Source organism: Fringilla coelebs (assembly GCF_963513975.1).
Source record: "Fringilla coelebs genome assembly, chromosome: 6".
Taxonomy (NCBI): domain Eukaryota; kingdom Metazoa; phylum Chordata; class Aves; order Passeriformes; family Fringillidae; genus Fringilla; species Fringilla coelebs.
The window spans coordinates 50,909,718-50,926,648 of record NC_140034.1 but is presented as its reverse complement, the minus strand read 5'-3'; the positions used below and the strand labels follow the sequence as shown (position 1 = coordinate 50,926,648).

Below are 16,931 nucleotides of genomic sequence, written 5' to 3'. Positions count from 1 at the left end.
CACCTGTCATCCACCAGCCTGAAAGCACTCCTGGAAATCCTCTCAGCGGAACAGAGATGGACACAGCCAGGCCAAAACCCAGGAGTTCCATTCAACTCATTGGAACTGAGGCACAAAGAGGTTCCAAGATTTGCACAAAGTCAGACACTCTGTTGGGGTTAAATCCCAGGTGACCCCATCCCCAGGCCTGTGTTGAGTCAGCACAGAAGACTGTGTTGACTTTAACACAGATTTTGACTCTTCAGGACTTTTTTTTTGCCTGTACCCAAGCACAGAATAGATCATAAGTATTCCAGGTACTTGTGAGGTTCTGACTCTCAAGCAGGATTTTGTTACAGTCCATGTGCTTAACAAGCTTTTGTCAGAGTTATTTTCAAACTGCCACTGCAGACTTCAATAAAACCATGATAAGCTTCCAGTGTTATTGTATAATCCAATTATGATGTGAATGGGGAAGGTTTTCTCTCAAAAATGTACACATAATTTTTCTGAACAGTGTCCTCAAACCAGAGTACTGGTTCCATTAAAGAGTTTTGGGAAAGCCACTCAATTCAAATCTCTCAGAAAAGGAATAGATAAACATACCCTTACTGAAAAAGGGGAATCGAAAATGTATAGGCAGTTAAATAAAATACAACATACAAAATAAGTTTTAATGCATTTTCATCCAATATACAGGCATTTGTGAGTATCAGCTACTGAGCTATAGTTCATAGCAAAACACCAAAGCATTGAAATAGTTGTGCAAATTCTTTTCTTAGTTCCTTGGCGAACAACAAAAAGAACTGAAGAATAACTACATAATTAATTTCAAACACTTACAGAGCAGAACCCTGGAAGGTACGTTTTGTACATGAGGAACAACAGGAACCTGATTTCATTAAGTAGCACATACAAGAGAAGCCTGCACCTACAGTTAGATTAACTCTACTGCAAGATTTATATGTTTAAAACTACTTCATTCTAGTAATCAAAATGAGGCCTTTTGAGAAATCTGAGTCATCAGCCCATAATTCTAATAAAGGTGACCGCTGTGCTGTCCTTAATTGCCGAGCAAAGATACCTGATTGGTGAGCACAGGCTTCTGTAAAAGCAGGAAAAAAATCTCACAAATTATGTTTTAGGAGAGCAATGGGATAGTATGGGGCAAGTAGTTAGAATGTCACAGGATCAAACCCAAAATCTTCCCTCAGACACCTGCAATACATTAGGAGAAACCTTCTCTGCCCAGAACACCAGGCAACCCCCTCTCTTGTCCTAGTACAATAAACAAAGACAAAATAATCTGATATTGGTCTAGATTCACCATCCCTTCAGGGCAAAAAATCTTCTTTCCCCATCCTTGTTTTAACCTTATGTGAAATCAAAAATTAATTAATAATAAAAATTTGTAAAAAGCTATGACACAAGAACTGAGAGTGATTTTCCATAGTAAGGGCTGGATTGATTTTCTGATTTTTTTAAAGGGCATCACCCAGGTAGGGGTAAGATTTTAACAGCAGAAAAGTAGGTCTAATGCCCAATACTTTTAGAGAGCTCACTGGTGTCTCTGCTTGTTTAAAGCCCCTCCTTTGTTCACCACAAGGGAGCAAAACCTCAGAAAGTTTGAATTGATGGCATTGGTTCCCCATGACTGATAAAACTCTGTGGTGTCATTTGACTCCACAATAATATTTTTCAATTGTGCAGCCACCAGATTTCATTACAGAGCCCTTTTCACTCCAGCTCCTTCAGTGCTAGGACCTCATGAGGACAGCCAGCTGGGAACTCCAGCACTATTGTAAGGCAACTTGAATAGCAAGAGATTTGCCCAGTAATTATTACAAAACCATTCTCACTGATTTCTTAACTGCAGAATTTATAACAAGAGCCTATGACATTACTGATTTATGTGCCATATATTATCCTACAAAAGGAACAGAGTGATGCCTAGCTTCTAAAAAATAAACTATTTTAGGGCACCAACACAATTCAGCTCACAAAATCACTTCCAACGTTTTGGAAAAAAAAAAGGAAAAATAAAGCAGCACTACAAAGGGAATCTAACAGCCTGCCTCTAGGCTTGTGGATAGCTCTGCTCATTGATTTGCAACCTATGCTTTGGAAACTGAATGTTTACTGAGAAAAATTCTGATTATATTTTAGGCAAGCTTTTTTATCTGCTACCTTTTAATGTGTTAATTTACTCTACTGAAAAGCCAAAGGGCCAAATTCGCCCCTCTGATAAGGCTTCTATTGTAGGAGCATCACTGAATGTGCACCAAAGGCATTATTCATATGTGGAGAGATCACTCAGCAATATTGTCAAACACTTTTGAGCTGCACATCCTTGAAGAGCAGATAAAGGAATTGTAAAGAGAATGAGAAGGAACAGAACATCAGAGATGAAGAAAATTAGATAAAGGGCCAGGAAGAAACTGTTTGATGTAAACAGAGTGACAAGTTAGATTAAGAACTCTCATTAAAGCATGCAGCATTTGCCCATAAGCAATTCAGGCAAGGAGTTTGTTTACAACTCTGCCAAAATCAACAGCAGATGCAAAAAATCATCAATATTGGGATTTTAAATAACATTAAATCTACCATATCCAAACATCCACTAAGACTGTGTGAAGGAAATACACAGCTTGGGGCCATTCTATTCTTTATCACACTGAATAACAAGGTTATGCCCTGCTGCACACTGAATGCAGGCCCAGCAGAAGTTACTAAAAGGAGTGTACCACTAATTACTCCTTGGTTACTTCAGTGTGCATGTGTCTCTGAAAATACTTACTAGGACCAAAATTTTATTAGTGACTTCGTGAGGAAAATGTAATTTCAGGTATGACAGAACTTGGTTTGACTTTTCCAAGTTAGGAGGACAAAATTTAGAGATGTGCTGGAAAGCTTGTGGCATCACTTTGCATGTGACCTTTACCAGAAAATATCCAGCAAAAATTATCCATCAGAAATTCTCTATATGCAAAATGAATGGTTGAAACTGCTTCCGGAGCAGACGGTGAAGGCTGAGTGAATCAAACGCAGTACCATGCTCAGCAATAGTGAGGAATTAGGGTTTTGGCAAAGGGAGCAAATCCTGTTCTAACAGAACCAGATTTAATGAGAGTTCCTTGTTCCTAGTCCCAGGTTAACATCCCCCTCTAGTGACCTCCATTTATTGTGGGGAGTTTTTCCCTCAGCAGCTCGTTGGCTGATGGCCCTGTCAGACTCTGTTAAGATGATGGGAATTTGAGTCACCACTTTCCTCCTGGCATGGTTACAGGTTAAAAAAAAATACCTGGCTGGGAAGAACATGCAGTGAGAGTGAAGTTACACAATGTGCTGGCAGAAGAATTGTCCCAAGAAGCTGAACTTGCAGCCTTTCCCCAGCTCCTCATTCTCACCCTTGAGCAGGAGTTCACTGCACATGAGTTTCCTTTTGTGCCAGTTCCCTGGGGGGTCATGATGTGAGTCGGACCATTGTTATGATCTGGGTTAAAAATAACCCTTCCTAAAGCTGCTCCACCACTGAAGCCAGCAGATTGTGTATTTGCACCACGAGACACTGAGTTCCTTTGACACAGTCTTGTGCAGGGACAGAGGCAGAAAACTGTGTCAGGTGCCACTTTCTCAGGCTCTAGAGTGTAACTGGCAAGGCACAGAATTCAAGCCATGCAGATTCAGCCATTCCCATGCTGCAGAGCTCTTCAAATCCACATCACACCTAAATAACAGCACTGGGAATTCCTGACTGGTTTTGCAGTAGTCCAAACACAAAATTCTGGTGATCACTGGAGCTAGTTTTCAAAGGCTGAGATGAGGTAAGCAAAGGCCTAAGGGCCTTCTCTGTTAAATCCAAAGTGAGATCACAGATGGGGATGTGAAATTGTGGGAAACCACTAGCTACAGAGAAAAACAAAGCGCCCATGAGCAAAGGCAAAGTATCACCCTGCAGCTCATGACTCAGCACTTCAATCATTCATGGAGGGAACTGATGCTCGTTTCTCTCAAACAAAAGGTGGCTTTCCATTTTATTCCACTGCATGGAAAAGCTCCTTGCAAAAAGATGAGGGGGGGAAAAAAAGACAGAGCTTCCTGTTAATTAAAGAGAATATTTGACGTGCTGAGTCTATCAACAAAATACTTTTTAAAGCCAGCAGACTTTCTTCCCATAAATTGTTTAAAAGTTTAGAAAAAATCCTGGTAATTATTTATTTTCATCTCTTATCTGAACTTCCTTTGTCTGTATACTGGGAAGGAGAGCTGAAGGCAAAGGTGAAGAGAGCGTATTTCTTTTATTAGTTGAAATAATTCAGTCCAAATGGCACAACCTTAAGGTGAGCTTTATGGCCTGTCCCCTACAGTCAGAAAGGGCCTGTCAACTATGAGACAGTCAGATTTTATCTCATTTTTACATTACATAATCTCTGGTTGTGCAGTGCAAGAGTTTACAAGGAACAAAAAGGAGGGCCTGAATACATGTAGTATAAAACACAGCTACTATTTCACTCACATTTCCACACCCTTCTGGTGAACATATAAATTCTATTACTCTGTGTGCCATTCTGGACAACATTGCACAGAAAATGGCAGCAAGACCATTATCTTTAAAGATGTGTGACCATTATTTTTACAATGTGCTTTCGAGAGTTGCAGCTCCTGGCTTTTGAAATGTTCAGGAGAGAAGATAACCATGGCTTGTTCTTTGCTTGTGTTTTGTTTTGAAATGGTATTTGTTTGTATATTCCAGATAGATCAGAAAAATGGAGACGCTAAATCTGCACTATTTTAAGCTATTCTGTGTCCTGCCAGTGTCTCATTTGTATGCAGCATACACTAGATTTGCCTAGAAGGATTTAGCTCAGTAGCTGGCACGTTTACATCAGAGAACAACATACACAGTTTCAATCGATTTCAAGCATTCTTACAAGGGGAAATAAATATGAAAAGTGGTTGTTGCTCAAAGTTCAAAAAATGTGATCAACAAATTGTAAAAGCTCAAAAGGCCAGACAAATTTAATAAAATATTTCCATTTACCTTCCTCAGCTTTACACAGCCTGTTCAAAATAATAAGACTCTCTGCAGAGTGCCTTTATCCAATTGTTTATATCACTTCATACAAAATATGTGTTAGAATTACCACAGCAATACAAGGATATAAATTCCCAGCCCATGAAATGCCAAATCCAACATAAGTTATGCTTTCTTGGCATCGAGATGTTTTCCTTTTCCCTTTCTGTACTGCAAATACATTTCCATTTGAAACAAATTAAAAAGCATGTAGATGTTAAAACATAATGACAGCTTAGAATTCAAGTGACTTGTGCAACATTATTTTGTGCTTTCCACTTCTCCATTTCCTCCTACTGCAATTAAAATTCATCACGCCCTACTACATGTACAATAGCAATGCATCAAGTTCAGTCCAGTAGAGGTTTTCAACCTTCAGACTTGGCTTTATACTACATGAGATCCTTGCACAATCCAAAAAAAAAAAAAAAAAAAAAAGTGCATCTTTTTTTCCTCATCTTTCTCTTATGTTGAATGATGTGAAGCTCTGATTAGTTGATGCAGGAATGCAACCTTGAAGTACGATTGCAGCCTCGGAATGATTCTTAAATGTAAAAAGAAACTTTTGGAGCGCTCACGCCCTTTCTGGATTTTTAAAAAAGACACCACTGTCATGGTGCTACTGGAGCCACGGTACAGTACATCATGGCACACATCCATAACATAACCAGGGACATGAGAGACAACTCCTATTTACAAAAACTTGATGTCACTTCCAGAAAGATATGACAGAAAAAAAAAGGAAAATATAATTTCCTGAATGTCCTGAATTTTTAGAAGATTCCTTTTACTTTCTCTTCAGCAACAAGAGTGGTCCTTCACAACTGTATTTTTCCCTGACCTTTTTAGTATGGACCATAAGCGACACCAGCAGGAATTGGGAATCATATGGCAAACTGCTTCCTTTGAGAGGATGCTCACCCACGCCCCTTTACTCACAAGCCAGCTTGCTGTCAAAACTGGAAAGGGCAATGGAAAAGGCTTGTAGTGCACACATTGGGTAGTTGTAGTCCATGGTGAACACGTCCTCAGCCACGCGGCCAAACTGCATCACGATGTAGTCAGCTGCCAGAAAGGTCAGGAAAGGCAAAAAGCTTTACTGTTGTTTGCAGCCCTCACTAAATTAGTAGGCATCCTACCCTACCCTCTGTCCCAGAGCAAGGAAATACCACCCAAACATGCTCACTCATCAAACTTCACAGCACTTATTCATGCAAGTGGGTGTGCTGATAGCAGAGCGAGAAGCAGGGACAGCTTGAGTGATAAAGGGTTGCAAGACTTGTTAGTGTCAAAAAAAAAGACACATATAAAAAGTGCTTTTTGCAAGAACAGGGAGACGATGGCTTCTGTATAGACTGTTGAAGCCTCTTATACAGATCTCAATTAAAGCTGCTCAGATGACAACTGTGAGGGCAGAATCCCTCCCAGCCTGTGCACACAGTGCTGTTCCTACACTTACAGGCAGAGAGCTCTACTTACGATCATTATCATGGATAATTTGGAAGTTCTTCACCGAGGCCTGGGTGACTCGACCGTGGAAGTTCAGAACATAGGACTGGGTGTCATCATTCCAGACTGGGGTTTTATTGTGCAGCTCAATGACACTCTCTGTGTTTTTGTTCTGCCACCTTGCAAGAAGTGTCTCGTGTTCCTGCACACACCACAGATACACGCTTCAGGTTAACACGCTCACGTGACAAAAAATACATTAACAGGGAAGAAAAAATTCATCAATCCTGGCCCAAAGAATAAACCCTCAAAACAACTTCAATGAATGAAACTGAAATCTGCATCTGAGTCATTTCCACAGTTTGATAAATATTAGTTGTACTTTTTGTTATCAAAATACTTTATTTGTAGAGCTTTTGTGAGTCACAGAAGTAGACTCACATCCCATTATTCTGCAATTGTTTGAATACCATTTTATTAACTTCTAGACCTTCAGAAATGCAAATAAAAAACCCCAACTCTACCTGAAAAAGAATTCAAGTAATTTTTAGTGCTGGCTGCTGGTAAGACTTACATTTCGTGGTCTGATGGAAACTCTTTCATGATCCATATTCATTCCTGGTATGATCACGCTCATTTTACGAGGTCCTTTAAATCCCAGGACATTTGTTTCCTAAAAATGTTTAGAAAAGATTTCATCATGCTCTTTATTTTTAAAGTTAATTTTTTCAGCAGTGAGACACTGTGGCAGCGCAGAATTTGTTTGTTAGTCAACTCAAAAAACATCTTGAAACTCCCACCTTCATTGGCACTGCCAAACATTCTAGCTTTGTCTTAGAAGCTCCGACAACAGGAAAAATGGAAATAGAGAAGTTTCCAAAAACACTCCTAACACTGGCTGCCAGCAACCTTAATATAATTTTTTTAAAATCCTTTTGTTAAGAAAGGATATGAATTAACCAGATTGCTTGGCTACTGCTATATCCCAAAATAAAGTAGTTGCAATTTAAAAATCATAAAATGCAGTCACACATTTTGATGCGAGACAAAACTAAATATATGGGATCAGCTCCATTTATTCCAGGGCCAGCACAAAAGCAAACAAAATGCTAGTCAGAACATCTGATAGCTGTGCTGTGGTTTTTAAAGTTTGCTTAGAGATGACCACGGTAAAAAAAAACCAAACACATTAGCATAATGGCAAATTTTCTAGCTGTGAAGATGGGGAAAGTAAAGAAACCACATGGGCAGCAAAAATAAATCAATGGAAAATAAAAATTCTTCCATTAAAAGTGATCTGATGCTTTCCTGACCAGCTTTTCACAAGAAAACCAGAAAAAGTAAAGAGCAATATTTTCCAGTAAAACCCAATTTTAGCATTAACCCAGTGGATGAAGCAGTGACACCTTGAAGTCCAACTTCTCATGTTTTGTGATCGCTTTTTTCAGTCACATGTATTTTTTTCCCTATCTGCCAAACTTAAATGAAGGGCTTTGGAGATGCACTAAGGAATCTCAGGAAGAACATTCCCATTGTTCCCAGCAACATACCACAAGATGCCAAGAACCAGATACCCCTAGGCTCCAGCTGCTGTGGTTTTACCACAGGGATACTTAAAAGTGACAAATTCAGCAGTCTCTGCTTTTACATTTTTAATTGAAATGTCCTGATTTCATGGAACACTAAACTTATTAAAACACCTCTACTTTTGCAAGCAAAAGTCCATGCATCTCAACCCACTGGAGACATCTGAAAATACCCACCCAAAATACCTGCAGCTTTGCCATCATACGACCTCTGAAATAACTTTGCCTGTTCCAGCAAATCATCTGGAGATTTTCCACAACTCATTAAAGATTTGCATGCATACAAGAGAAATTCTACTGGATTATTTTACTGCATGCTCCTGAAGCAATCCAGGCATATTCATATATCTTCCTAACTCTACACATTAATGGGAAGATTCTGCCTCTTTTCTGAATCATTTATGTCCCCTCCTTTGGCAGAGTAAAACGTGTTATCAGTTCAGTTGGTTCTGCATCATGGCAAGATGAAAACTGATATGACTGCCAGCAGATTTTATAAGTAGGAGAGACTCAGCTCAGCAGAGGACAAGTTCTAAGAAAAGATTCATGCTTGTGCTTATTTTCCAGTAAGTACTGACAATTTTGGGCTTCTCTGCTATGCCTTACAAGCTTTTCTTCTCCTCAAGCTGCAGTTCTGCTATACATAATTAATTTAGATGCTGACTGGTTGAAGACATTGTTGAAGGTAAAATTAAATAATAGTGCTGAATCACTTCCCTCCCAACAAGCAGAGGAAAAAAACAGGACTATATTCTTTGGGTTTACTCAGAAACACTGAAATTGGTACCTCTGGCACATGATAAGAGAATGGTAACTAGTTGCACATTACCATCATTACCAATTAGCACACACTGAGCGGGCAAATGCTACCCTTTTGCTAAACTTACAGTGCCAAACTGAAATTATATAAACATGGAATATGTGAGGAAAATGATTAAAATTGCCTCACCTCCTGCTTCATTCCCTGCTTCTCTTTTATTTCCCTCCTCCACTCTTTTGTGTGTGGAAATTTAAGACTACAAAGGGTATTATTAGGGGAACATAAACCAAATTCTGATTTCACATCATTTTAATGCCACTGACAGTCTTGGTTTACAAAGGAACACAAATATTGTTCACTGGCAGAGCCCTACTGACTCAACCAGGACACCAATGATTTTTATCAGCTCAGGACTTAGCCCAGGATTGCTGCAATCTCTGCCTTAGCCCATCCAGTCAGCCTCACAATAAACTGGGCTGCAAGAGCCTCTCCCCAGGCCTGCCTTTAGAATATTGCATACTTTCAAATAATTATGTAAGCACGTTGTTTTAGTGGCAATAGCTGCTATGATGAAAGCAGCAAGGTGAATATCCCAGCAGCTCCCAGGAGATTCACCATTTTATGATTTTATCACCCCCATTTTCTTGCAGCCACTTCCCCTCCTGGGATTGTTTCACACAGCTGTGCCTTGTCCTTAATATTTACCGTAGAAATTACCATTCCAAGGAAGGCCCAGCTCACAGAACCCATAACACTGGAGGAGCACAATCCAAGTGATTGCGGCCTGAGTAGGAACACAGAGTCTACTGTACTGTACTGAAACCTGAGCAACACCTCAGAGCATCTATCAGCTGAGCTCACTGCCTGGAATCGGACACAAATTGAACTGAGAGATCCTATGGATCAGAAAATCCTGAAAATCCTCACAGAAAACCCTGCTGCCAGTGGCACAGTTGCTCCTCACTGCTGCTGGATAAATTTTGCCAACGATTCTGCAATCAGCCATTAGGTGCTGCTGCAGGTTTATTAATATGCTGGGCCACCAACACAAGGACAGTAAAAGTGGTCAACAGCACCTGAGGAAACTCTGACCTTGCCTAGCTCTGATCCTGTTGCTTGAAACACATCTCAAGGTGAGCTCCCAAAGAGAGCCCTCACCACATTTATCCCACAGTCAGCCACAGATGCAGCACCAGTTTCTGCCTTTATAAATTACACCTGCTGAGATGATTAAGCAGGTCATGCTCAGTAAGTTGGGTACAGCTTGATCTCCACATGGGTACTTGCTCAGATGAGCTGAGGGACAGTGAGAGGCATAGTGGTGCTTTCAAAGTATTGTTTTTATAGCTTTTGCTGCAGGGGAAATCTCAGGGCAGGAATTAAAAGACTGCCTTAGGACAAGGGTGTTTCAGCTCTGCTCTTCCTGGCACTCTCTGCTCTGGTTCTGCTGTAGCCAGGAACAATAATCTCACTTTAGCAAACCTGGCTAGTTTGAAATGAAATACAATTCCAATTTCCTTTTGTCCTCTGGCCACAGGACACCTGCAAGCCTGCTGCCTTTCTCCATTAGTACCAAAATATCAATGGAACAAGTAATTTTCTTATACAAATGTACCCATTTCAAACTGCTGATTACAGACATATAAAAGCAGCTTATCTCAGCCCCATTTTCCAAACAGTGGCTATGGTTTGGCTCTTTCCAACACCTATACTTCTAATTACCTCTGCTGACCACAACAGCCTTTTATTTGGTATTGTTCATCATTCAAGTATTGTTTGTTGTTGAGTTAAGCAATGCCTAAATTTCTCAATATTTAACTTTTTTTTAATTTGCTTTGGTTTTCTTTTTGCATTTCCAGTTCCCACCAGATTAGTTGCCTGGCTCCAGGGAATGCCATCCTATATAAACCAGTAAAACTACCTTTAATAAACATGTATGTTCTGCTAGGCTTCTGCTGAGACTTCAGTAAAAGTGACCTCAAAACCTGGAGTCTTGTTTTAAATCCTGCAAGCTGAGTTTTTGGAAATTCTCAGAATTTCAAATCCAACAGGAAGGGAGGGATATACATCTGCTCATCTGCCACATTAAAACTGCATCCTAAGCAGCAGGAAGAGAACATGCTGGCAGCTAATACTGCCCTCCTTCAGAACTTCCAGCACTTTGCAAGGAAGGGATGGCTCTCAGCTTCCTTGTTCATGCAAATCTTCCAGATGCATTGCTCCCCACAGCCCAAAGCTCACCCTCTGGGAACACATTCTGTGCGTAAATGGGGTATGTGGTGGACCTGAGCCTGACAGATTTCCAGGCAACCTTGATTAAATCTGGGCAGGAACTCTTCAGAAAGTCATTCTTGGATATATTTATCAAAGCTGTTGATTTGTGAAACCAGACAACTTTCTGTAGCAGTGTACATGCCAGTTTTCACTGGAAGGGTTTATTGGGCCCAAATATTTCTGGACAGGAAGAACACCCTCACCAAAAAGGTTATTTATCCAGCAATCATGAAACAACAGCAACAGTGTTTCAAGTCTTGATTGTCTGCATTGCTCCTGACAAATGCTACTTATTCTCCTGTAAGAGCCTGGTTTCTCTCATTTAATCAAATTTTGGAATTTACTTGGGTTTTTTTTCCTGGTAAAAAGGAGTTTTTAAGTTTTTACCTCAATCTCAGCTGATGCAGACCTAGCTGTCAGCTACCAATGGTTTGGATCAGAGAGGCCTCCTCCAAAACACCATAACAAACAATCTTTAGAGCAGTAATGCCATGTGCACAACTCTTCCCAGTTCAGGAGGTTCCCTCAGGTGGTGCCTGCAGGCTGTGATCCTACCCTTTCCAGAGGGTTATGTAAGAGCTCCAACACCCCCTTCTCTCCAAAGGTGAGAACTGGGCAACCCTGTTCAGTGCACAACGTTTTTCACCTCTACTTTGCACTGAGCCTCCTGGTTTCTCTGGTGGAGATCAGCTGCCTGGCTACATCAAAGTCTGAATGCTTATTTACATAATCATAAGTGAGAAGGAAATTCAGTGTGCTGTTTCAAAAAGTGAGCTGCCCCTCCTGCACGCTGTGCCTGTGAGCAGTACTTACATAACAAATAGCAGCTAGCTCCTGACGCAGGGTACTCGCCTCCAGGCTGGATGTTGTTTTCATTGGATTTACTCCATTGTCATAAACTGTAAACTTAGTTCCCATAAGATTTGATCTACCAAAAAAAAAAAAGGAAAATCCAATCACCATTTTTCAGCAATGCTGCCCGAGACATATATCCTTTACTGCACTGTGGCCTCAAAGGAAAGGCAAATATTGGGTACAGAGTTGTCATTTCTAATCCCAACTACATGGCAATTCCTGGATTAATGGCCAAAATGACAAAAATGTAAAGATACAGTACAGAAGTGTATACTAAAGGTGCCTTATTATCATGCTGGAGATTTCTGATAACATCTTGCAAACTAGGAAATACAAGAAAGCTGTAAGGAAACACTTGGGTGGGGTTATTTTGTGTGTCTGCTTGGTTTTAAAATACACTTACTTGCTCCAAAACCATCTGCTTTCTTACCTGACTACTAAACTGTGTTAGAATATAGGGAGTGACTTTTATAAAGCCATTAGTGAGATCAAATCTTTCCTATTGCAATGGAATGGAGTGCAAAATACAGTGCAGGCACAGATGATCTAAACACACACCCAGAGGCTCCACAAAGGGATCAACAGCACACTGGCTGTACAACGTGGGGACAGACAGAAAAGGAACACGTGGTTCTGAAATAATTCCACTACCTGTAAATAACTAATTTGGATCTTGAGGGACAGGCAAAACCAAAGGGATTTTCAGACTGTGTAACAGTGCATTCCAAAGTATTTATATCAATAGAGGCTAGACACAATGTACTCATGCACTTCTGAAAATCCCATTAAGATAAGTTGTACCGGTACACCCTTGAGAATTTGGCCTTTGAGCACTTAAGAGCTCCAGTGCTGCTGACTTTTAATAAAATGTGATCCTGTAAGTACTTGAGACATTTTTGAAAACATGCCTTGGATGCTGGTGATCTTTAAGACCATGATCACATGATCTAGTCAAGCCTCTAACTAAGAAGACATAGTGAGTTGCAGGCTTCTTAATATCGAATGAACTTTGCATTAGATAAAGAAATTCTCTTTATTTTTATATCCTAGACGTATCACTGTTTACCTCAGTTTTCCAATAAAACTCTCTCCACCCCGAGACAGGTCAGTTGGGTCTATAGAGATGAGGTAATTAGAGGTTTTACTCTTCTTTCGTTTCCTTCCAGCCAACAGAAACACCTAAGTGATGCAAAAAAACACATTCTAGAATGCTAAAGGGGTTAGCACACACCACATCCTGCTTTGATAGAAGCAATTTTTGTGTCTTCAAGCATCACAAGCAAAGTAGCAGATCATCTCCTGGGATTTAGCAAAACCAGGAAAAAAATTCTGGTAAGGGAAAATGACTTCTCAACCACTCATTCCATTATTTATGGTTTAAATAATTAAATCTGATCTATTTTATTAAATGTTTCATTCTAGCCTTCTCTGGCTCTTTCAGCTGAATTGAAAGTAGATGCTTTTCAGGCCACAGAATGCAGAGAGCCCCAACTGCTGGCAGTCACATAAAGGTGCCACACATGGATTATTTAAGGCCAATAATTAGACATATGAAGAAAGGCAGTGGAAGAAAGTGGTAGTGTTGTTTGGCTTTGGGAAACCCGTAGGATCAATCTAGCGTAAGCAAAAATGTATTCAAAATATAAGATTACATTTTCTTTGTAAGACTCCTTCAGATTTTTATTAATTTTGGTGTTTAATATTCAGATGCAACTGGTATGCCATTCAAGTTATGTTATGACCTTTTTACCATGCTCCCTTTCCAAGTGGAGGTAATAAGTAGGGTACATCCCTCGGTCCATTCCCTTCTTGTCTCTCGTGATCCTGCACTTGACGGTGACCCCCTGTGGGGCAGGTCTGACAGCAAACTCCTCCAAGTCATCCACATCTATGAGAGGCTCATTTGTGGAAGGACTGGGGGCTGAGGCCGCTTCCTAAAACAACAAGCAAAATTCAGGGCTTTTTAATTTCCATTTACAACAAGGTTATAAGCACAAAGGAATGACATTTGATAGAAGTTGCACTTTAAAAAAATGAAACCAAGGGCCATATTGTCTTGCTGGTGCTCTGTGTGCAGACCCACCTACTAGAGCAGAACAGGGTGGCTGCACAGACAGAGTGCTGTACAGGGCTTACAAAGCAAACACTGGCTCACACCCTCCCATCCCAACACACTCCTTCTGTCAGAAAGGCCATGCTCAAGGATAGGGGTGACCTTTGATGGAATGAAGGAAGGAATGGGAAAGGGAGCAAGAGTTTAAGCTCCAGAGAGATCTAAGAAAGATGGGAAGTCAGTGCAGTATATAAAAGAGCAGGGCATCATCAACTGGTTTAGCAAGAGCTTGTGATTTAGAATATTTGAACCAGCTGAAGTCTTATTTTATTTTCAGATAGTAGCAGAGAGAACAGGGTGAGAAAATGCCCAGAAAAAGCCAATGGAAACACAAGATCCTTCTGAGCACCTGCAGGAGGTAGAAAGGTAAATATTTACTGTTTCCCTTTCTCTTCATTCAAGTTCAGGCAATATTTGCCATTCTTTGCCATTCTCCAAGGCATTATTTTCACTGCTTGCTCTTGGGAAGCCTGAGAGGTATCACAGTAAATCACCTTGGAGAGACCCTAGTGCATATTAAACACAGAACAAGTAAGCCAGGACTGTCCTGAGTGCACCCTGAAATCGTGCAGTTCATAGCAGCTTGCACACCCCTTCCTCAGCACTCTCCCCTTACCTTATTGGATTTCTTGCTCGTGGCAGAACCAGGCCGGGTGTTACTGTTTAACTGTGAAGAGCTGGAGCTGTCTTCATCCTCCTCATCTTCTTCCTCATCAAAGTTCATGCTACTTGAAATGCCTGAGGAGAAAACAGCACACATGAAATGGTGACAGATTAAAGCTGCCCATACCTGCTGTAAAACACCACTTATCAGACTGCTGCACCCTGAGGCTCATAGGTGAGTCAGGGGTGTGAGAGTGGTTCATTGTGTGAGGCAGAGCATGAGCACATGGGTCAGACAGCAGCTCTCCTGAGAAGCCTAAACATTCAAGTAAAAGAGACAGGAAACATCATGGTTTCCATTCCACACAGAGGATCAAGTTACCCAGTGATACAGGAGCAAATATCAGGTCAAGAACTAAATTCAGATCATCTTCATCCAATCTAGTACTTCAAACACAACACAAAATCATAAAGCTGAAATTGGAGCTGAGAGGACAACCTAGCACAGCCACTTGGAAACCCTCACAATTAAAATACAAGCCCTTGTACAGCACACTTTTAGCTGTGTGATCTGCTGAAGAGCACATCCTAGACCGAGAAGAAGCATTCACATCAAGGAAATGTTCTCCTGCATCTTATTTCATGTAAAGAATGGTATCAGCCCAGGCAAAGGAACTGCTTACAGCACTTGAAAATTTGACTTTATGGGAATTCAAAACCTCAGACATTTCAAAGGGAAACACAACTTTGAACATCAAATAGATCTTAGCAGCAAAAAGCATCAGTGGTGGGACACTTGCCAGGCCCAGTTTTTCAAAGAGTATCATGCAGATGAAACCACCCCATATTCAAGTTCAAGCTCTCTAAATTCCATATATTACAAGCTATATTCTATCCTTTAATAAAAACCAAAAAACATCACTTGGTCCAGAAGTCCCATTATGGGTAAGTCCAGTGTAGAAGGATAAATGAAATGCAGATTTCCAGAGCCAAGCAGCATGGACATAATTAACTTTTTCCTTCTGTACTCACCGGGAACATGATCCAGGGCGACAAGACTGGATTGGGAGGTGGAAGAGGACCAGGATGTATTTGCATGGGGATCTGGGAAAGGAAAAAATCCAAGGGTTTGATTCTGCAAACCCTTCATTGAGTGAACAAGCGTAACCTGGCAAGAAGACCCCACACAGGGCTAAAGGCTTCTGGGATGGGGCCACAATGCTGCTGCTTGAATTCACAATTTCTGCACTGCACCATCAAATTCACCTTCTACCTGCTTATACCTGCTGTGATCTTCACTTTCAGTACCTTGAATAAAGTGAAAAGGCCCTGGATCACAGAGCTGAGGCTTCAGCAAACATCATTCACGCTGAGCAGTTGTGCCACCAACGCTTCTGTGCACGATGTGCGCTGCATGGTGGGGTTTGGAACTACTTTGGAACTCTAACAAAATAAAAACCCTCAAACCTGACTGACATAAGTGATACACACAAATTCTACACAATATTGAGTCAGTAATACTGAAAGAAGTATTCAGATTCAGATGGCCTAAATTCTACTTCAGTCCCTGTGCCTACTGCAACCTCATCATCAAAGGATGAAATCAGGCTCTCTAAACTGTTTTTCTGGGAGCTCCAGGGATATGCATAAAGATTTTTTTGTAGTTTAGTCTTCTGGAATATGGACTTGGTCTGTAACAAGCAGACAGGAAACAAAACTGATGTACAGAAATATAAACAGCAGATATAGAATCAGTAATGGTTTTCTTCAGTTCAAATTTTGTAACAGATGAAGAAAAAGACAGCAAAAAAGGCATTAAAATGCTTTTTGCTCTTATTGCTGCTTCCAGTAACTTATCCTTTAAGAATATCCAGATACACACTGGAGAGTGAAACACCACCACAGTGAGAGTGAGGGTATAAAAGTAACCCAGGAGGATAAGCAATGCTTGCATTGCATTCAGCTGCTCTGTGAAGGTCTCATTATCCACTTCTTCAGCTCCCCCAGTGCTGACATACACCATAGAGCACGACAGCAAAACCTTTCAATAGGACCTGGTTATGCAAGGGAGGCCTGAGTTCACAGGTCAACAGCTATTTTCAAAGCCTGTAGAATTCATTCATTATTAATCACACACTCATTAATCACAAGCATTATTTCTTAATAAGGATAATCATGTTCTAGGCTCTGTGCATGGGTAATGGACACAGTCCATCTCCTCAGCTGGCAGCTGCACAA

The 16,931-nt window shown here is 40.7% G+C and overlaps 1 protein-coding gene across 1 annotated transcript in view; it reads right to left on the bottom strand.

Annotated features, from left to right (window-relative positions):
* Nucleotides 1-617: 617 nt before the first annotated feature.
* TUB (TUB bipartite transcription factor) overlaps nt 618-16,931 on the bottom strand; it is a 54,420-nt gene continuing 38,106 nt past the window's right edge. The window contains exons 5-12 of the mRNA XM_084207928.1: nt 15,726-15,797; nt 14,707-14,828; nt 13,720-13,911; nt 13,044-13,156; nt 11,936-12,050; nt 7,077-7,175; nt 6,533-6,704; nt 618-6,118 (exon numbers count right to left, since the gene is read on the bottom strand). Of these exons, the coding sequence (XP_084064054.1) occupies nt 5,985-6,118; nt 6,533-6,704; nt 7,077-7,175; nt 11,936-12,050; nt 13,044-13,156; nt 13,720-13,911; nt 14,707-14,828; nt 15,726-15,797 (1,019 nt within the window). The 3' untranslated portion in view covers nt 618-5,984. The remainder of the gene's footprint in view (nt 6,119-6,532; nt 6,705-7,076; nt 7,176-11,935; nt 12,051-13,043; nt 13,157-13,719; nt 13,912-14,706; nt 14,829-15,725; nt 15,798-16,931) is intronic.